This window comes from Osmerus mordax, chromosome 19, assembly GCF_038355195.1.
Source record: "Osmerus mordax isolate fOsmMor3 chromosome 19, fOsmMor3.pri, whole genome shotgun sequence".
Taxonomy (NCBI): Eukaryota; Metazoa; Chordata; class Actinopteri; order Osmeriformes; family Osmeridae; genus Osmerus; species Osmerus mordax.
This window is the reverse complement of record NC_090068.1, coordinates 2737972-2760158: the sequence shown is the minus strand read 5'-3', so window position 1 is coordinate 2760158 and position 22187 is coordinate 2737972. Positions and strand designations below refer to the sequence as shown.

The following is a 22187-nucleotide window of genomic DNA, read 5'->3' as shown; positions in this document are numbered from 1 at the left end:
TCTACACAGACATCATTGAGTCCAATCTCACCTCCTCCATCACCGTCTGGTACGCTGCTGCCACTGCCAAGGACAAGAGCAGGCTGCAGTGTATCATCCGCACTGCTGAGAAGGTGATTGGCTGCAATCTGCCTGCCCTCGAGGACCTGCACACCTCGAGGACCCTGAGGCGAGCGAGGAAGCTTGTGGCTGACTCCTCCCACCCTGGTCACTCCCTGTTTCAGTCACTCCCCTCCGGCAGAAGGCTGCGGTCCATCAGGACCAATACCACACGCCACAAAAACAGTTTCTTCCCTTCCGCTGTTGGCCTCTTCAACAAGGCCAAGGGTTCACACTGACTTCATGACTCAATGCCCTTAAAACAACACTGCTTTTTGCACTGCACAATACAATCTTGTACCGTTTGAATTTTTTTAATTTTTATATTGTAAATTACTGCAACATATATTTTATTTTATATTTTATTGTATAGTTTATTTTAATCTAATTCCATTGCTAGTTATGTACCCTTAGTTTGCTAGTTATGTACCCTTAGTATAGTTATCCTCATATTAAAATTTTAGATTCCTATATGTTTAATGTTTGCACCTTCCTGCCAAAGCAAATTCCTTGTCATTTCAAGTAAGAACAACTGGCCTAATGGCAATGGTGAGGAACAGATGAAGTCATGCAAAAATGTTAACTGAACATTGTAACTGAATTCCATGAACACTGATAATAGGCGGCAAACAAAGGCTGGGAATTGATGGCAAATTACCTTATTGATTTACATGTAGGCCTATTTACATGTCATTTTATCAAGCCCTATAAGTACATCATGACAATGATACATTGTGTTCAATGTATCGTTTTCTATGAGGCTGTGTCAATATTTATTTATTGTGGTAACAATAAATAACTAATTCACCTGGTCAAGTAGGCCTCCACATGTTCTAGACATTATATGGACATTATAGTAATCTTTTGGTCCCGGAGCAAGTCAACTGTAATGTTCTTTTTGTATGGCTGACCTGGCCTGTCTCTCAAGCAAACATCCAATCACGTACATTCTTACATGATAGGGGTATTTCTCACCGCAATAGTACTGTATGTTGCAAAACTGTTCTGATCATCAGAGAGGCATATTAGGAGGCAAAGGGGTAGACAAAGGCTCGGTTTGAACCCAACTCGTAACTTTATTCTAATTTCACTCTGTGGCCTGTTGCGGGTGAGTGCTTGTATACTTTTACTGTACACTTAATTTTCCAAACATTTCTCCGATTTCTCAGTACACTACACCCAGGAAGATAGTCCCCGATTGAGACTAGCTTTTAAAAAAGGTGTATCAGTTTTCACAAGTCAGTTGCATATTTTCAGTAATCAAATCAAACATTCATAACAGAAAGTTAATTTAACATGTGAGCTATTACGGTAGGATCTGAATCATTTTAGAACGGCTAGGCCAGTGAGTGCATGAACATCACAGCCTCGCAAGAACACTTTGCGAACGGGGGGAGGGTAGATTTTACAAAATGAGAAATTCGTTCGAGGGAAACGAAAGTATTCGGCTCCAATGACTTACACTGAACATTTAATGTCAAAAGAATACGTGCATTTTCATAATTTGATTGCTGGTTGTCGTGGATAGCCTCTCACGGACTGTAGACTTAACATTCATCCGGTGAAGAAGTGTTCCTAGCTGTTCGTGTTATTGTACAGTGGTACAGGCGAACTGTTATGATGTGTCAATAAGTTTAAAGGAGGAGGCAGCTTGGGATGAGAGGGCCCTGGCATTTGTGTTGGATATCAGAGGTATGTTTCAACATGTATATGCCGTCATGACAGAGAATTTGTTCATGGTTTACTGATAATGAGACTATAAGTGTTGTTTTTGTTGGTCGTACATCCAATCAATTCGATATTTTGTATCGCTTTTATCAACACTTTGCAAGTGCGTTCTGCATGTTGCCATGCCTTTGCAGAACATTGTGTTTAACCATAGAGCTTTGATGTAAACTTAAGAGTTCTAATGTAACATACTTGCTCTCGCAGACGCACGATACATTTTAAGTCACTGGTCTGCAAAAAAACCCATACAGCAATAGAGCCCGAGTCATGTACGTTACTGTCAGAAACTGAATGAACACTCCTCCATTGGCATCAACTGCAGGGCTACGTTGTTTTCAAATGCTAGCGTCGTGTTTAAATGTGATCAACTATTAAGTTATGTTGCACGAATGTACATGGAAGTCATTAAGTGACTGGAGGGGTTTGCTACCATTGAATGTTATGTCTATGACACGTCCAACTGGCTAGCAGTTAGGTCTATGTGAGAGCTAGCAAGCCAGCTAACAAGCATATAGAACTAGGAGGAAATGGAATTCATGCCCACAGATTGCTGCTGGTGCAAATGCCCAAACGGAAAATCCGTAGTTTAATTTACGAAATGCTTTCTTTTTTTCAAATGGGATACCTTTGTCGACGAAAGTATTAGTTTGGCAGAGGTGAAATATAGCTATTTTCGTTCTCCAAAGCAAGATGGACTCTCATTCGCTAGTCTGTCTTGTCAGACCCTAGATCGACATTTTGCACGGAAATGTAAATGTGAAGTGATACGCAGAACAGTGGTAAATCAACAAAATGTTAGTTCATGAATTAGAATTGATATTTCTTGAATGTTTGTCACAGCTTCACTTATGCTATTGATTCTCTGACTGCCTTCGGCTTATGAACTGCACCGCCGGTCGTACCTGAAAACAACCTCGCGCTCTACCAGCCCATGCATTGAGTCTTCGAAACTCCTATCTGCTGTCGCCCTATTCATTCAACGCTCCAAGCTTTTTGCAGACTATTTGCATTGATTCTGAGTCTTTTTGACAACACAGTTATATAAGATGTTTCAAGTATGTGTAAAGCCCCCCAATAGTTTGCAGCGTCGCATGTGTATGTCTGTTTCCGCAAATTTGGAAGGTAGTTGCAAATCAGTGATGACAATTATCATATGGTCGCTGAAGTACATATCTAGCAAAGGTCTCTTCTGATTGATGCATCAAGCTCGTAGCCATCGTTTAACTGAGAGCAGTTTCTTATATTTTATAGGTCATCATCATCGCATGACAAAGCCTGACTGACAGATTCATCTTCATCTCAGATACAGCATTGCCATTGTCTCTTGTCTTAAGTAAGTATATGCTTGTACTCCACTTGACATACAAAATATTGGACTTATGTATCCAAGTGATTATTATAAATGGAATGTACATAATTTGCTGTACCTATTTCATTTTTCAATATTTATTGATGATATACAAGCCGTTACAAGCTGTCATAATTATTATTATAATCAGAAAGGAATGCAACAACATTGTCAAAGGAAATGAATCTTTGTTAACGTTTAATCCACTCCCACAGGTAAAGCTATTGCCTGAATTTAGAATCCTCAAATTATAACGTTCCCAAAAACAGAATGGCATTGCATTTCAACAAACAACTCATTGTGGATTGTTCACATAACTACCATTTTTGTTTTGTCCACTTATTCTTTTTGCATCTAAAAGCTCAGTACCATAACACCCATGTCAGAAATGCCAATAAATAATTGCCTTGTACAAAGATGTTACCTAAACATTCTTAACGGTCTTTTGATAGGAGAGCACACCTACAAGCATCAAACAGCATAAATCTTTTTGAGAAAATGTGATGAAACTATAGCAAATAGCAAAGGATAAGGTTGGGTTAGACTTCCACTGTGGTTGAAACCCAAATGGTGACTTCCCTATGTGGGGCTATGTTTCATTAGAGCTTAGTCCCTGAAGTTGCTCAATGCATGGGGGAAAGGCTGGGTGGTTTTCAGGTGTTCTGTCTTAACTGTAACGTTTGTTTTCTCATTCAGGCTCGACGGTGCCATGAAAGGCGGAGGAAGAGTTAAGGAGCCGCCAGTGGAAGGAGAGGTCTGCGGCAAACGCCCCAAGCGCAAGTGTCTACAGTGGCACCCACTACTCTCAAAGAAGGCACTGGACTTCTCAGAGGAGGAAGAGGAGGAGGACGAAGAGGAACTGGAAAAGGTAAAGTGTGGTTACCCTCACAGTTTGATCCACCTGAGTTGTGGATTTTAAACTTAGTGACACAACCTCCTTATAGGGACAGTTTGCAAACAGCCAAGTGCAAGGGCACAGTATGCACACATAATCCATCAGATCAGAGGGTGACAATTACTTGCACAATACAATATGTCACCAAGGACTGTGCCACAGCCCAAAAAATGAACTCAGACCCTCAATGATTTGCAGTAATTTAGCAATGTAGTTGTATTAATTTAGCAAACACTTTCAACCAAAGTGATGTACAGAGTGGAATTTGATCCTGCAAAATCTTGATCTGCAGTTTCAGTGCAGAAAAAAAATTATTGTATTAAAATGCAAACTATGTGCATACTTGTACACATTTTAACTGTCATTACTAACACTAGTGCACAGTGCCCGTGATGCAGTCAGTGATTAAGATGTCAGTGAAACACAAATACAGACTACTTGAACTACAGATAGTGCATATTGCCCATGATACGATTGGTGGCACACACACAGATTTCTGGAATTATAGATAGATAGTGCCCGTGATGCAGCTGGTGATGGCAGTTCTTCTCAGCGGTTTTGGTACCTATATTTCTCATATCACAAATACAATTATCTGTCATCTCTGAAGTACTTATTCAAACTCCAAATAATCTATTCTCGTCAAATTGCCAATTTGCTGTGGAAGCTTAAATTCAAGCTTAAATTCATGCAAATGATTATGTAGCCTTCATTTGTCTGCTGTTTCCAACATTATCAATTGCTTATGGTATGTTGATCAAAATATATTATATTGGTTCTCTTGTCTCTTAAATTAACTCTTAACAAACATCTAGACATTTAGTTCATAACATAAGTCATTACATGCACAATGGTTAAGCCAGTTGTCATAATTGTTGGCCTAATTCACCAAACAGCACTTGCATGTACAGTTCTGCCGACCATGGAGGCTAAAGTGGTAGGAATAGTACCCATGTTCGTGATCCAGCCGGTGATTATAATGTGTAGTTGATTTGGTGTTAAGAGTTTGTGCACATTTGCAATGTGCAGGCAGTTTTGACATCAGTTACATTAACTAATTATAAATAAATGTATGTAACAAAATTCACTGATCTATACTTAAAGTATATCCACTTTATATTTTTGTTCTGTTAGCTAGCCAGCATTTCATTCATAAAGAGACCCCTTAGAAAGCAGAGATTCAATGCTATGCCAGCAGTCAGCACTAACCTGGCCAAATTGGTTGTAAAAGCAAATTTGTTTCTAAATAACTAAACAGAATTTTCCTTACTACAAACTCTGGTGTGTTAAGCTCTTAGTTTAATTTAATTGCAAATGCCTTTGTTTATCGCATTAGTTTATCAACTAAACAAAAATCAATTAAAGTTATCATACAGCCTCATAGTGCACGCGCTAGTGAAGCATATGGTGCAAGGGATGACCAGAGGACTAATCAGAATGAGTTGGATTATAAAAATTATACCTGTGAAATTAAAAACTTTGCACAGTGTCCGGTTCTGTGTCCGGTTAGAGGGAAACTAACGCGGACACAAAAACACAAACAGAGATTCCTGGCATTATTAGAGAGATGTAATATGTGTTCCTTTGTTTTTTTGCTTTTTAAAATTTGTAACAGAGTTGAATAGTTAAACTCAAACTCAAGCCTCTTGAGTTTAACTGCCGCGTTTTGGTGGCATAGCTGGTTAAAACAGTGTTTATGGGAAGTGGTCTTGGCGTTTGTGAGTCTGAGGACCCGAGTTCACATCCCAGTATGGGCAGACCAAAAGCTCTTCTGACATCACCTGTTACACACTCAAGGGTTTAACACAGGCTCGGAGAAGTTGTGAAGAACAAAGAAGCGAGTTTAGTGTACCGGCTGTATTTAATAGATGGTATTTTCTCAGGAGACACAGCTATGCAGAGAGACCCGGGGTCCAGAGGTGCAGTGTGGTGGCCCTATCGAGGGGGAGGAAGACCCATCGGAACAGCGGGCCCGTCGACCCATGAACGCCTTCCTCCTCTTCTGCAAACGCCACCGCTCTCTGGTGCGACAGAAACATCCACGTCTTGACAACCGTGGGGCCACCAAAATTCTGGCTGACTGGTGGGCTGTTCTGGAACCTAACGAAAAGCAGAAATACACTGACATGGCCAAAGAGGTGGGCACCAGACTTTATTGCTTTAACATTTTAACATCTGAGCCATTTTAGATTTTGTAGGTACCAGTAGTGCATTTAGTAAGTACATCAGATAATCAAGGACCAGAAGTACATCATTCTAACAGTATTACAGTGGCCAGAGACAAGGAACTGTCTGTTTGGCACAGCACAAGGTAACCACATCTCAGTTACTAGGCATGGTGCACTGCAGTCTTGAGTGAACCAGAGGAAGACGTTTCATTGGTCCATCTACCTTTAGAAAGTGCAGGATCTCAAATACAACATGCAGAAAATGTCTTATATGCAAATACCTCAAGACTGAACAGTGCATTCGTTCATGACTCCCTTACTCAAGTAAAAATACTCTTTGTAGGGGTAAATTGACATGGAAGATTATAGATATGTATTTGCATTGAAGTAATCTAACTGTTGAACATCATCTGGTTCTTTAGTACAAGGATGCGTTCATGAAGGCAAACCCGGGCTACAAATGGTGCCCCACTACCAACAAGCCAGTGAAGAGCCAATCCTGCCACCCCGTCAGTAATTCCCGTAAAAAAGTGTGGACCTTCCCATCTAACTCCACCAAGGACTGTGCCGCAGCCAAAAAAATGCCCAAGACTGAGAGCATACCACAGCTTAATTTTGCCATGGCAGGTATGAATCTGCAGACATGTCTAGGAAAGAAGTTATGAGTATAGCTAAAATAATAATAATAATAACCAAATCATGATATCAAAGTGTGTATATAGAAGCAATACTATTGTTGTCATGTAAAGGTTTTTATATTATAAAGTGAGTTTTAAGAATGAAATTCATGCTTTTGAAGATCCTACGAAGATGGGGGGCCTAAGCATGCTACTATTGGCTGGGGAACATGCCCTCACTGCCAGAGAGGTATGTAAAGTTGCAAGATGCTGTCTTAAAATGCCACAGCAAAATAGCAAGTGACTAACAAGGTATCCTTGTAAACAGCAACAATGGTGAAAATACTAAATGGGAAAAGTTATGTTCAGTAAAGATCAGCTCGATATCTTAGAAATGCCCTTTGACAATTACTACACAGTAACTTATTTATTTATTTTTCCTGCACAGATTTCCTCTGGCTCCTCACTGTCTGGAGGCACAGACACCGCTAAGCATCCTGGGAAATCCTCCTTCTTCCATCTTGCTGAAGTAAGGCCAACACTTAACACTGCATCAATACTCAGATATTGAATATATTGTGAACGCCCCATTTAAAAAAAGTCAGTGTTGTTTTCTCATGAACATAACCTGGCATTCTTTTGCAAAGTGTTATGGTTTGTTCATGCATAGGTTTAATGAAAGATATTGAGAAATCTCAATTCATGTGTCATATTACTTTTACTGAATTTGTCTGAATGAAATCTTCTAATGTACATGGAAAATTATACCTTAAAATGAACTCTGCTAAAATGTGTATAATATGGCTGTATTGTCGCTACATCGGCCAAAAAAGTAATTATGCACAGTGAATGCATGCGCAAGAGTTCTTCGATTTCAGGGGAATAGAGGGCAGCAAGTATCATAATCTGAAAATCAGGGATGGCCTGCTGGAACCAGTGCAACCTGAGTTTATTTGCCAGTTTATCTGCATTTTGGGTTTGGAAATGTTTGAGATGGGACTAAATCACATTTTTGATTCTACCCCAGATCTCTTCCAGTACTCCTCAGCCCATTTTAGCAGACACAGCAGGAGAGGTCAAGCCCATCTGGGGGGACAGGGACAAAGTGAGTATTCTCTTAAAAATGTTCCTGTCCTGTGCCTATGAATGTTATAATTTCACAAGTCTTGTATTGAACTAATTCAACTTTTGATGGCTTTCTCCCTGTTCAGTTGTCATCTGGGACCTCTCTGGAGAGAGTGCCTGATGTAGCAAAAAGCAGGAGCAAGTCCCCTGCTTTCCAACTTGTGGAGGTATTTGTTCTAATAATAAAAGTGTTGTTATGGATATAAATGCCCTTAAAGCTGGGTTAGGCAAGTTTAGCGAAGCTAGCTATATTAGCTTCTTTTTGACACGATTCAAACCAAAATATCCCCCCCCCCCCCCCCTTCAAGCCACTCCCACAAAACATGCAGTAACATGCATTGAGTACAGGGGGAGAGTGCTCGCAGGCAGTTAGGTAGACAGACAGGTAGCCGGTCCAATCATTAGCCATGGTAAGGCCTTATGATTTGTTGTGTTTATTACAGTCTTGCGACGCCCACAGATGTCGGATTTATTTCATATTACCGTCAAACCTTTATATGTATTGGTAGCTATCAAGATGTGAAGTTTATTTAGGCAAATACGAGAAAAAGTGCCTGTCAAACACATTAGATACCCTGTCTCTAAACTGTATGACACTAACCATCAGTTTAGAGAGATTACCCCAGATGATCACCTCTCATGTGGGTTAATCGTTGGTTTGGACAGCCCTGTTGGATCATGTAGGGTTTGTTGCTCTCACGTTCACACAGGTCTCCTCCGAGTCTTCCCAGTCTGTAGTAGCAGAGGGAAAGCAGTGTGGGCAGTCCGCTCTCTTCCAGCTTGCTGAGGTAATGCAGAGGGCCCTTTAAGAACAAATACTCATAAAAATTGATTCTATTTTATTGTAATCTACTGCATATTGTAAAGGATTTTGTAAAATTACAGTCGGAAACGTGTTTTAAAGTCTTACAGATATGGGCAGCTTGACATAACAAGTTTGGTCAAAAGCTTTAAGAACACATCAAAGTTGCATGTTTGGCTTTTGCTGTTAAAGATGACTATAATAGTTTAATGGTTCAACAACCTCTTTGTAAAAAATGTTGTTGCCTTGGTATGAATTGTAATTGTGTTTTATTTAGATGTGTTTGGCCTCCGAAGCCGGGAAGATGGAGGCTGTGGCCTCCCAGCCTCAAGATGAGACTCCTCCCACCCCACAGGTCAAAACTGAAACAGTGGTTAAGGAGAACGCAGAGAATACTCTCGCTCTATCCTCCTCTCTTCCTCCCTTCTCTTCCATTTCATCCTCCTCTACTACAAAATACTCCATTCCCCTGTCGTTTAAAAGCCAAACCACAAATGTCAAAAAGAAGAGGAAGAAGAAAGAGGGCCCTAATGACGAACTCAAAATAGCAGACAAAGACAAGAGCCCTGCCCCGCCCAAAAAGATGCTAAAAAAATGCCAGTCGTCTGAGTCAGCACTGGATAGCGTGTTCTATACTATCGAGGCTGTGGCCAAAGGGGCCTGGAGAGAGGCCGAGACAACTTCCAAAAAGAAGGCCTGCACTGCCAACGGTGAACGAGCCAGTCTGGGTGAACCTGGCTCGCCAAAAAAAAAGACCAAACCCAAAGACAAGATTCCTCTCAAAGAGAACGAGGAGGATGAGATGGAGGTGGCGGAGCACAAAGGGGAGTGTGGCCACTCAACGTCAGCTGTGGAGGTAATGAAGGTGCAACCGAAGCCAGTCTCCCCCAAGAGAGAGGAGGAGGAGGAAGCCTGTATCAGAAGCACAGACACCCTAGGAGGCACGATGGAGACTCCCAATCCTTCAAGCCCCACACACGCCAAGCTCAAAGATGAGGTAAGAGAGAGAGAGAGGGATGCTGAGGCCAGCGCAGAGGGTTGTGGCTCAAGGAAGTCGGAGCGGAGCTGCAAGGGGGCCCTCTACAAGACACTGGTGTCTGAAGGAATGCTGACCTCACTGAGGGCCAATGTAGACCGAGGTACCCAGTGAACCCATCTCCACAATCGTTACCAGCACCATTCCAGACATCCTCTGGAAGTGTATTTTACGTCAATAACATTTTACTGTGTAAATACTACTATTGTGTTGTTATGATCAGGTAAAAGAGGCTCTTTTCGGGGAGGTGCATCTGACCATGATGGAGGCTGGACTGATGAGACCTGGGCTTTCTCTCAGACGGGAACTAATAACCCCAAGAAGCTGAAGAAGTCAAAATCTAAAGATGAGCCAGCACCAGGGTAAAGCTTCCTGAAATCTCTTCGGTCCCTAACTGAATCACAATTGACCAGTTAATAAGTTTCTTGTTTGGTTTTCAGACCAATCAAAATGTGTAATTGTTATTCACTTGACTCGTCTCTGTACATGTCGCTCCCCCTTGCAGCCTCGGGAAACTTGAGGAAGAGTTTGAGAAGAAATTCAATAGCTTGCCGCAATATAGCCCTCTGACATTCGATAAAAAAAGCACAGGTGTCGCTAAGAAGAAAAAAATTGACAGTAGCACTGTACCAGAGGAGTCCCCAAAACCTGGGAAGGGTGAGCAGAGAACATTATCTCAGTGTTTTTTCAGTGTTCGTCGTTTTTTGTTTATTTTTAACTGTAGGAATCACTCATTCCAGTCATTCCCCATTATAATCCTGACAAACAGCAACAGAATCTCTCCCATGACATTGTTCTCTCTCAAAACATTGTTTCAATTTAAAGCTGCAATAGGTTAGCCTGGTCCTAACCAGACTCGTGCATTTCATTTGTACAGAGAGTCTGGCCTCGCTCCATTGACAAGCGTTGACTTCCTTGTAGGCGGGTACTCTGTTGAAGTTTAAAACTATTGGATCTGCCCAGAGCCACTCTGATCTGCCATAACCAACCGCTAGCGTTCGCCTTAGCCAATTCTTTCACCACTACTGTAACAGAGCTAGCTGCCGTACCTGGAAAATCAAACTGTTCCCGAACCCCGTGGGGAGGAGGGCCACAACATCATGGCCACCAACAAAACTCAGCAAAACTTGTTCTTGCTCTGGCTTTAGCTTACCTCATGGCCAGACCTAGTACAGAAGCAAAATCAAAATTGAGCGGAAGTACGTAGGAGGGCAGAGCCAGGCTAGGAATAGGTAACATCAGAAGATCAATTCAAATATGAGAAATAGCACCCCCAATTTATGTCTGGACGTTCAAGCTTTCATCCATTTCGAGTTTGATTGACAGTGGTTTCACAAAACAAGCCAAGGAGGATGGCCCGCCCTGCCGAAGGCAAATGGCTGGAAAAGAATTACTGTAATATAATTGGTAGAAACTAGTGGGCTGCTCCAAATTTGTAATTGACATTACACTGGAACTGAGCTGTCTGTGTTGCTAAACAACTCTTAGAGGGGCTCAAAGCTTACACAACATAGAGGACAAAACTGTACCTAAAACCTATTGTACCTTTAACCTAGCATTTCCATGCTCTTGTTCCTTTTTTGTTCTATTTTTTTATTTATTACATCAGGTTCATCTCCATCTCAGAAAAAGACCTCATTCCACAAGATTGTTAGCAAGTACAAGCACAAAAAGGAGAAGCCCAGTACTGTGGAAAAAGGTGAATTAGAATATTCCTGTTGAGAATATTTGTTAGATGTGTGATTGTTCTAGGGGAGACTTTGGTGTATGTAAGCCACCCATGTAAGTAATTAACTCTAGATGAGCAAATTGTCAACACCTATTCATTACTGTGTGGTGTTTTCCCAATCAACATAGCTTGCTGTGCTACATTGTGGCACCATTTCCAAAGCATCCGTTACTGATACCTTTGGTATTTGTGATTTTCACAAACCAGCTTGAACTCGATAGTTTTCAGAAAAAGCAGCCTTCTCTGAACCTCATTCCTGACCATTCTACCTCATCTACAGTAATGATTGGGAGTGAATCCACCGTGTCAGACCCACTGACCAAGCCCAAGCCTGGTGTCCCTTGTCCAGCTATGTGCCCGGAAACCCAGGGCAACAGCAGTTCAGAGATGCTTGTGGGCAGCCAGAAGAGAAAGGCCAGGAAGAGCAAAATCACCCACCTGGTGCGCACAGCGGACGGCAGGGTGTCCCCGGCTGAGGGTAAGTGGCTGGAGAGATAATCAAACCCATCGGTAGTTAAATAACAAGTAGAAAAAAGTAACCAGATTTTAAAAGGAGCGCTCAAGATCCATTACAAGTTAATTCCGTAGTAAGGCATCCTTTTAATAGTTTTAAGGCTAGAGTCTAAAGGCCGAATTATACTTCTCCGACTCCGTTACGGACAGACGGACGGACAGAGTCGGACGGATCGGTTGAATTTATAGTACTCCGAAGGCTGTGGGTGCTGAAAACAATTCACCGCAAGAAGAGTAGGTGGCGCAACGTTTTTTTGTAAGTCGTCGTCAAGTGTTTATTTACCTAGGTTATCGAGAAGTCGGAGCAAATGTACAAATTAGCCATTTCATCAATAAAATACGCACATTTTCAGCAACTACACTGCCCATTTCTCGTCACATTTTAATTCAGATGCTGATTTACATGTACTGTTTAGCTGAAATTTGAATTGTAAAAACTTACAGCAATGGCGGTCAAAGGATTCTGTTCGTCCTGTTTATCACGGCAACCCCGCCCCTGACGCAAGCGGTTCTTAATACGGACCAATCACAGCCAAGGGGTATCCGTAAAATGACGGACGGACAGACGGATAGTCAGGAAAATCAGGAGGTGCACGTAGAGCTCTCCGAGGGGCTCGGAGAGGGCACGGAGAGGGAATTCCTAGTCGGAGAGGGCGTTCCCTGTGTCCGTCTCCGTAAAAACGGAGAAGTATAAATCGGCCTTAATAGTTTCTGCTGAGCTGAGAATTGTCCATGGTCTCTCTTTGCTTCCTTACCAGAGGACAAAGTAAGAGAGCTGAACCAGGAACAGGATGACAAGCCATTACTCCAAGAGACCTTATGCAATGAGAGGAGGAGCCAGAGCACCCCAGGACAAGAGAAGGCAGACCGGAGCATCGGGCCCGAAGACCTGCCCACCTTCTTCAGTCTTGCCGCCCTGGCAGAAGTGGCCGCCATGGAAAACCTTCACAGGTAGGCTTTCGAAATGACCAAGCCCAGACAACATTTTGGGGTCGACTTAAAATGTTATCTTCTTTCCTCGTCAGTCGTTGAATTAAAATCAATAAATTCTGACCCTAGCTCTCTCGTCTACCCCTGTTGCAGGGGCCAGCGTAGCGACGGCAAGAAGAAAGACATAGCCCAAACCCCAGTGCTCATCTCCTGTGCTGACCAGTGAAGTGGAATCAGCCCCTTATTGCAGAGAAAGAGCAACAAAATGGACGCTTGTGAGTGCGCACTTAACGGTCCTTGAAATTCTAACCCCTGTCCTGAAGGGTGGTTGGAACATGGAATATCGGACAGGCTCCAGCCCTTCCCTTCTAAGATGAATTTTCCTGAGCTTTGGTCAGAGTGGGAAAGAGACCCCCTTACTTATCACCCAGCCCACCGTCTCAGTGTTCCTCCTCCTAACCCCTCCTTAGATAGAAGGGTGCCTTTCTCCTCTCTTCTCTAGATGCTATGTAGACTCTAGAGGATCTTGTAGAAGAACCGAGCAGTCTCCCAGTGCATGGCTTTTCTCTGTAGAGGTGGTTGTGAGTAAGTTAAAAAGCTTATCTTCTTTGTCAGATCAATTTGCTAGTAAGGTCAAGTTTTCTAAACAAATTTAGCATTTGAGAAGGAGCAAAACACCTATACACATTCCTTCTACTCGCAAGAGAACATAATTTTCAGTCTGAGACACGTAGAAATCCCCATCACCAATAATACCTCTAACGTTACGATTAATCTAATTGTGTGGCTTCCTTGCACTCCTACATGCTCAAACTGAAACTAACTTAAGTCAGGGTAAATTATCCATTTAGACGGACAGACTTACCCACTACCCGGACACCTTGCTTGTCTTTAAACATGGTACATGTTATTTTGGTGTAGCCTGTTTGAAGAGTTTGAAGAGATGCAGTTTGAAGAGATGCAGCTGACCTATCTTAAACCATGTAATCCTGTCAGAAATTAATGACTTCAGCATCTTCAAGTATTTCAGATTTCTCCATAACTGTCTACATTCCCACTTTATAGGAACTGTTACAGTAGTTTGCAGAACCCACTTAATGAAAAAGATTGTCACAGTGAGTTATATAGCTATTCACATCAGTTTGCAGGCTATACATTCTTTTCCCCCCATTTCTCAGTAGTGTTTTTAATTGTCTGTCTTAAGTTGTCAGTGAAAGCTGGCGGTTGGTCCACTTAAATGTGGTTAAGTCTTGCTAGTTTCTGACAACATTGATGGTTCTCTATGCTGTATAGCCTTAACCTTTCAAACACCACAACCTTTATCAACTGTAACGCAACTTTCCCTAGACCAACCTCCTCCTGACAGTCATCACACATACCTTTGACACGGTTACATCAGTTTGAATATACTTGAATGATGAAATGCATTGTTGTGTCAATACTTTAGCAGTCTGCGTAGCATCTGTGAGGCTAAGTCAAATGTGTGCTAATAGTTTCCTTGGGTAGGTGATTTTGAACACACACTGCACTAATTTTTAGCTGAAGTAGAAGAACCTTTTTCTAAGTAGGATCATTATGTTTCCTTTAGTTTAATTTCTTGGCGGCCTTTGAGATTCTTATGCCAAGTAAATAGTCCACTCTTACGCAATCAGCATAAATCAATGTTTGTGATTTGAAATGATTTGTGAAATCAGTCCTGGCTTTTAATGCGTCAACATTGTTTTTCCTATTTTTTCATTTGCGTGTTCTTCTAACCCAAAAATGGAACAGGCTTACTTTCATTCCGTTCTCAGATGGATATATATATAATATAAGTACATTACAGTCATTCCTTTGTTTACAGTGTGTAAACTGTAGAGATAGAGGAAAGCGCTAAGCTGTTTAAAGCTTAAAAATGCATTTTCTGGTTCTGATAGAAAGAAGCATCCTTGGACTATCAACTCCACAAGGGCGAACTCTTTTAATAAGTCTGTTTGAAGATAGTCCCCACCAATAGGTCCTCTAGGAAGTTGCCATGATGCTACAACTAGTCTTTTCTTAGGTAGACAACTTTTTTTTTTAAACTTTTTTCTTGGATACAATAGTGCTTTTTCTCCTGTTGTCTTTGAGTTGATCGTGATATTTTTTAGCTGTATTTAATTATCCTTCTCTTAAAAATGTAATGTGCATTATGATGTTGATTTTATCTTATGATTTATTTTTCTTTGATTCCCAATCTCAGTGGTCTTTCCTGAGGTCAGGTTTAATGGATTTAAGACTGTTGTAAAGGAAAAAAAAGAATGCTCATACAAAAAAGGATGCATCTATGCTTACCTGTTTCCCAAATAGGCAGTGATACATAATGCAGCGCTTTTAGAGAAGTAGCTGAATTTTCGGAATCTGGGAGTTAGTGACTGCATTGTCCTCTCTTGGGTTGTTGTCTGTGTGCTTCCCGGGCCCAAAGTAGAAAGTAAGAGGCTATACTAGCTCATCCCCATCCTAAATGTCCAATGGAAGCTCCATCCAAGGGGTGGTTATGCTCAATAATTAAATATTTCCATATATCTGATTTGACATGCAGGTGTCATCAGGAAAAATAATGATGCCAGTCGGTGTTTTGATTGGTTAACAGGTGTGCCTCTTATATAAGCTTGTGATAAAGGGAGCAGGGTGTGATAAATGAAGCAGGATGTGATAAATGAAGCAGGATGTGATAAATGAACAAGCCAAGTCAGTTCTCTTAAACGCTTATAATGACCACTATCTAGTGTGTTGAATGCAGATGCCCTGAAGGTGTAATTTCTAGGTTTGCTCCAACCTTTACTGAGATGGGCCACTATGGTGACCACTCAAGGCACACCTGTTAAACAATATCTATCAGTAATACTATTATTGTGATACTGGCTGCCAACATTATGAAGACTGGCTTTTTCCTACATAGGTTTTATGTGTTCAGGCACAATTGCAGGCATAAGACTATTTAAACCTTATCCCTTATTAGCTAATTAATTGAAGAAATCAGATGTCAGACCTTGAATTTTAAAAGAAAAAAGATTATAATATTAGCTATATATTTTTCCCCAGATAAGAGATGTTAAACATAGGCTGAGTTCATCCAAGCAGTATCTATAGTTATTGCACTGATGGACATCAGTGTAGTTATTTTATAGACGCTGTGCCCCCCTCTCCCCTCCAAAAAGAGTGGAAGTCTACGTGCTTGTAACAAGTGACTTCACAGACATTTGCCAAAGAAAAGGGAAAGTTGTCTTTAAATGGAAATTATATTGAAAAAGAAAGTTGTCATAGCAGTTGCACTGCATTTGCTCTGTTCTTCAGGTAACAAATGTATTATATCAGCACAACAAATCCTATGTATTCTATGGGTTTCCTTGGTCCGAACCCAGAGTGGAAACGGTCTACATGTACCGGCACATTTTAATGCCTCTTTTAATAGACAATATTTGCACCTTACAAGCCAACCAAAATTCTATCATGATTTTGAAAATGTGATTTGTATCCTGCCCTCCCCTGCCTAACTCATCTCAAGAGCTTTAAGCCTTCCTCCATATCATGAAGTCAATTTTAACAATTGTGCAGGTATTCAACCATTGTTCTATGAAATTCAACATTTGTATTTTGACTAATTTGATCCATTTCAAATGAAGTCTAATACAAACCCCCATTGAAGTTATCACCTTCCACCTTTTCTATCTATAAGATGCCTCTACAAAGCTCAAATTCCTATTTAAGCTATTGGAAGAAAAAAAACTAGATAAAAATACCCTTTTGTGCTAGTACTGTCTCTTGAATGTAATCAATTTTGTACCTGTATTTTTATAATTCCAACTCAGTCTTGATTGTACTGTATATGTATGGATGGTAGACTGTTCCCACATGTGAATGGTTTGCTATAACCAATGGTCCTCACAATGAGACGGCTGCTTTTGCTGAGAACTCTGTGGTGGTTTACGGAGTTGTATGTATGTTAGACTGACCGATGAGATTTTATTTTTGGTTTTCCAGTGGAGGAGACGATATTGTCCCTTTTTTTCTTTTCTTTGCAGTGAAATGGAGCTCAGTTTAGGATGGTGAAACCAGGGACACTGCTGCAATTACACAGGACAATTGCCAAACACTCTGTATTCAGATTATTTATTACATTTTCCTTCTTTTTTATAGATGTATCTTTTAGTCAAAGAAGAAAAATATAAACTGAATATGCACCCATTCAAAAATTACTATATAACTCTATCTTCCCTTTATTGGAATGTTGATCATGGCTCCTTTGGGTTTTGTGAAGAGGTTATGCCAGATCTCATAAAGATATTTCCTCTGACAGTTTGTATAACGTGTGCTCGGTTCTGATTCATGTTAATAGTACTGTATCATGACATGTTTGGTTTTTGATTGTTACAACCTAGTTGTTTAATGCAGCCTTGCCTTACCGGAGCCCCTGCTTAGTGAGGGATCCTTTAGCCATCCCCCCTTTCACCGACTTGTATGTCATAACACTGTCTGCTGATGCAATTATTATTCCTTTAACACTGTCTGCTGACTTAACTATTATTCCTTGAAATATTAAAGTAACCTATATTAATGTTCTTCCTCACACGTCTGTTCTTACACTTCAGTGCGATATGTCTTAATGTATTCTCTCAAACTTTTACGGTCCTTACACCAACTGATATGTCCATAAGAGCTAGAAATACTTTAAAATCATTTGCATAATATAAGGGGTAGGATAAGCAATCATTCTAAATAGCAGGGACTTTGTGAACATTTCATTATAGATTTTCCTTAAAAGTTATCACTTACACAGTTTAGTTTTTCATTTGAGGTTTATAACATATTTCTGCTACTATAAAAAAAGCATGTAAAAAAAGAGAAGCTTATATATATATACACACATATATATACACACACATATAACAGACAACCTTGAGAATTTTGAATACTTATGATCCATCTATAAAGTCAGTTGATGGGCATAGTAAAGCTAAAAGTAGCTATTTTGTTGTAAAAGGTATACTCAGTGTGGTTGCGTGCTCAAGGAGCTTATTGAGGGGCAAGGTAGAAGACTTGTCGATCCAGGTTGTCATCATTCGAACGTCAGTGTCTCTGGGTCTCCGCTGGCTGAGGGGGGTGCTGACGTCTCAGACTTCTGACCCTCTGCTAAAGCTTTAAAATGCTGAGACCAGGACAGAAGAATGTTACCTCCATGTTGACCAATGAGACAAAAAAAATAAAGGTAGGCTTCTATCACATAGTACAGTTGATGTTATAAAGTTGATGTAATATTAAGAGAATATTTTATGACTATGAATGAAGAGTACCCCCCCCCCCCCCTAAATCGAAAATTTAGGCAACACCCCTTTCTATTATGAATCCTGGGTGCCAGCATGCTATTGTTGCATGATAAGAACTCAAACCAATCCCCTAGATGTTTGAAATGAGAACTGAAAATTATGCCATCTCCTACATGACGTACCTGGGAGTTTTTAAACTCAGAGTATAGAGTGAACAGCACATGGAGGGAGTGGATCCGGCTCTTATAAACAGGGATATCCAGAATGCCTTTTTGGAAAGTACACAGAGGAAATATGTTATTTAGATAAAAACCGACATTTCACTTGGACTCTGAAGACATGGGTGCACAACTTTCATCAGAATGGAAATAATTACAGCAGTTGGCTGAAATACAGGTATGGGACAAGAAAGCTGATCCAAAAACTCACCACAAATCACATCAATGTACTCTGCCAAATCGCAATTGATATCAGCAGTTGGTAGGCTGACCTAAATCAAATTGTAAAGCAATTTGAGAATGAGAGGTTTCAGTCAAGGAAAAGGGGTTTATTTTGCAAAATGCATAAAATAATTTCAGTGATCCAACTGAACAGAGGGAAAATGTGACATTTTACCTTCCCCAGCAACTCTTCAAACTCTGGTGGCCACTCTTGCATTAGGGTGTCGATATCTGGCATGGGCCTTAGACAAAGAAATACATTATTTACTTATACAAAATGAGTGACAAACTGCTCCAAGTGTCATCCTTCTGTAACACAGGAAACTGATGCATCAGTAAATCAGGAACTGAAATAAACACTGAGCTCTGAGTTTGAGGTGCTGGCTGAATGCTTGCGTTGTGGTGTTGCTAACAGTAACACTTGCCTGTTGTAGTGGACAGTGGCCGGGGGTTTGGAGCGATGCAGCTCACTGATGCTCTCCATCCAGCTCTCGATGGCTTTGGGATTCTTCTCTGGGTTCTCGATACTTTTCACTTTCACCTCCTGAACAGAGGGACGTGGATAAGTACCTTTACAATGGCGGAAAAGTGTGGAAGTGATATGTGTGGGTCAAAGTAGTGCAGTCGGATATATCCTTCACATATCTGCACTGTAGTGTGTTAATACTGAGTTGTTGTTTTTTTGTGGTATAACTTGACTTATGACTGGCACAGCGTATGACTTACAGTGATATTGTGCTGCTTGCTGTTCTCTGAGAGCCACAGGGACAACACAGTGGGGTCGGACTGCTTGGTGCAGGGCTCATCAAGCACCAACAGACCCAGGTTGTCTGGTTTGCCATCAGGTCGTGGCACCTGCAAGTCAAGTCATTCTTCCTTCCTCTGTACATCTATTAACACTATCTTTTAACACTTCCTCACATGTTTTTATATTTTTTTGGGATCAAATAAGACAAAAGATGCTTGAATCTGAACTAGATTATCTGAGCAGGGTCAATGCCTTTTGTGATATTTTAATATAATTTATTTTCATGTTTTGTTTGTAACACTTACTTTAAGAAAAGCATCAATGTCTCCCACAGCTGGAATGAAGTCAGGTATGAAAGGTCTCAGTTTATGGTCCAGTTCAATATTCTGAGGAGTGTACCTACATAAGTAAACATGTATTATAACCAACTCATGTATTTAAGACAGTATAACTAAACATCATAAAATTGGTTTAAAAAAACAAACACATTAACCAATTTTGTTTTGTGTGGAAAACAATTCTTAACAATTAACTGCTGGAAGGAGTATTCAGCAGCAACAGTTAAGCCCTTGACTCACCGTGTGATGTACTGAAAAAGCTCTTTGATTTCAGCTGAAACAGGAAGGTGGTCATAGTCTGCTGGGTCGTATGCCCTGGAAATAAACATGTATTTTGACAGAATCCTTATCAGGCCACAACCCCCCTGCATCTGCATTAGGACTTGTGACAAAACAAGGAAAACTCAATACCAATCTTGGCATTCTTTTTGTTGATAACTCATAATAACTCAAATTACTTAGTGTTTTGAGGATGTTATTTATAAGGTCTAATTAAGACTAGTTCAATTACAGATGCATGTAAAGAAAAACAATCTCTCAATACCGATCTTTAAATGATTTCTTCAATTCCCTGATAAAGGCTATTCTAACTCCTCCCATCTAAAACTGACCTGCACATAAAGTCGGGCTCCTCGTCCTCTTGCTTCTCCCTACCAAAATACTGTTGACTCTCAATTGACAGTTGACTGTCAAATTGCTGCCTGCTTTAAGTGCACACCTTACTGGTTAGGGAGCATTTGTAGAAGATTAAGGTTGAAGTTGTAGTGCTGTGTGAGCACCAATAACATAACTAGGCACTGTATTTGCTTCCAATGCAAGTAACTAAAGAAATCTAACCTGAACGCTGATGCGACATTCAATTAGTAGAAGTCTATTTAAGCTTTGTGGAGAGAAATTATCAAACCCTATAAAAGTGATGGGTTTGCGTGGACTACATTTTTTCGCAAAATGCCCTTAACTGCTCACCCTTCTGGAGCAGAACTCGGCTCGGCTTCTTCATCAGACTCTGTCTCATCGGAATCATCTTCCTCCTCTTCCTCATTGTCACTCACGCCGGGGTGGCCGTTAAATTGCTCTTTCGATTTAGGCTAGACAACATGCAACATAAAACTTTTAAGTCAAACAATTGCGATGTGGCTGTAGAGGTGTCATGCAAATCTGTGATACCCTACAAGCCACAGCTGCATATACTGGACCTTTCAGATGCATTTATGGGTAAACATAGCTGCTGTAAGTACGATCTGTGTTCTTGAATTACCTTTCCATCATCCTCGAATTCATCACTGCTGTTGTTTGCCATTTCAAGCAGCTGCCTGCTCGTCTTTCTCGACTCTAGTAGGATATGAGACAACAGAAACTGCAACACGTTATAATTTTTTCTACAATTTAGATTACGGTACTTATACTATAATCTTGCTAGGCTAGACTACCAAAATGGGTTCTCCTCCGCATGCACATTATGTCGACAAAACGTTAGCTTGCTAGCTCGCACCTGTTTGTCGTGGTGTTGGGGTATACACACTGGCTATTTCCTCTGCGTCGTTCACCTCCAAACACTCGTCGTAGGGTTGATTAGTTATGAACTTGGTCTGATACAAGAAAACATTCAGACACTTACTGTAACACCATCTGGCTGGCTACTGGTAGCATGCTAAGCAAGTTAGCACTAGCTTGCTGAGACTGGCAGTCGGTAGTAATCATGTTGGGTAGCCTAGCTAATGAATAGCTAGCTAGCATTGCACGTAAAATATTTAACATTCAATACGAATATTAACATTTCCACTAACAGGTTAGGAGAATTTGTATCATAATTAAATTTGCAACTATGAAATATTCAATATTGGGGCCAAACCGTTAAAAAATACTCACCTTTTGGTCCTCAGCCTTCTCCATGAACCAATTTGTGGTCGCCAAGGGAAACGTAAACATTGACCTCTCGCGATATGAGCAAAGAAAATAGGTGCATTCGACATGGATTGCGGTTGCACGAAACGACCGGCGAGTAGTGATGGGAAGTTCGGATCATTTTACTGATTCGGTTCTTTGAATCTCGTTAAATGAACGAATCTTTTTTCGAGTCATTCGTTCATTTCGACGGGGGGGGCTATCCGTCCACTGCAAACACGTATCATATTCTCATGTAGGTTAGTGCATGACATGTGCACCAGCAGATACTATTTTAACCCTTGTGTTATCTTCGGGTCATTCTGACCCATCAGTCATTGTGACCCACCGTCGTATTGCGACAAATTTACCTCATACAAAAACAAAGTGAAGCATTTTCTTTTAACTGTCGGGCTGTCTCAGACCCCCCACATTGGATTGGTTAAAAGAAAATTATTTTTATTTGTTTTTGTATTGGGTAAAATTGGGTAAACACAACGAC

At 40.8% G+C, this 22187-nt stretch overlaps 3 protein-coding genes across 5 annotated transcripts in view; 2 read left to right on the top strand and 1 right to left on the bottom strand.

Moving 5' to 3' along the window:
* The window catches only part of hyou1 (hypoxia up-regulated 1), a 94357-nt gene that overhangs the window by 44040 nt on the left and 28130 nt on the right, over positions 1–22187 (top strand). The window lies entirely within an intron of this gene.
* Positions 1728–17578, top strand: LOC136962928 (HMG box transcription factor BBX). Of its 2 annotated transcripts, none has more exons than XM_067256855.1 (17): positions 1728–1791; positions 3062–3160; positions 3872–4043; positions 5954–6208; positions 6661–6865; positions 7038–7105; positions 7304–7384; positions 7883–7960; positions 8067–8147; positions 8691–8768; positions 9060–9921; positions 10042–10180; positions 10324–10475; positions 11428–11517; positions 11828–12025; positions 12819–13011; positions 13144–17578. In XM_067256855.1, exons 3-17 carry the CDS (start codon positions 3885–3887, stop codon positions 13214–13216), a joined length of 2712 nt encoding a protein of 903 aa, XP_067112956.1. In that variant the 5' UTR covers positions 1728–1791; positions 3062–3160; positions 3872–3884; the 3' UTR covers positions 13217–17578. The 2 variants fall into 2 exon arrangements, with proteins under 2 accessions (XP_067112956.1, XP_067112957.1); XM_067256856.1 differs by having other exon boundaries at positions 1742–1791; positions 3079–3160.
* ift46 (intraflagellar transport 46 homolog (Chlamydomonas)) lies at positions 17106–21798 on the bottom strand. Of its 2 annotated transcripts, none has more exons than XM_067256861.1 (12): positions 21671–21798; positions 21294–21390; positions 21060–21158; positions 20768–20889; positions 20042–20116; positions 19769–19862; positions 19442–19570; positions 19141–19259; positions 18891–18957; positions 18705–18765; positions 18458–18543; positions 17106–18157 (listed from the first exon to the last, which is right to left on the bottom strand). In XM_067256861.1, exons 3-12 carry the CDS (start codon positions 21099–21101, stop codon positions 18068–18070), a joined length of 885 nt encoding a protein of 294 aa, XP_067112962.1. In that variant the 5' UTR covers positions 21102–21158; positions 21294–21390; positions 21671–21798; the 3' UTR covers positions 17106–18067. The 2 variants fall into 2 exon arrangements, with proteins under 2 accessions (XP_067112962.1, XP_067112960.1); XM_067256859.1 differs by having other exon boundaries at positions 21060–21133; positions 21671–21792.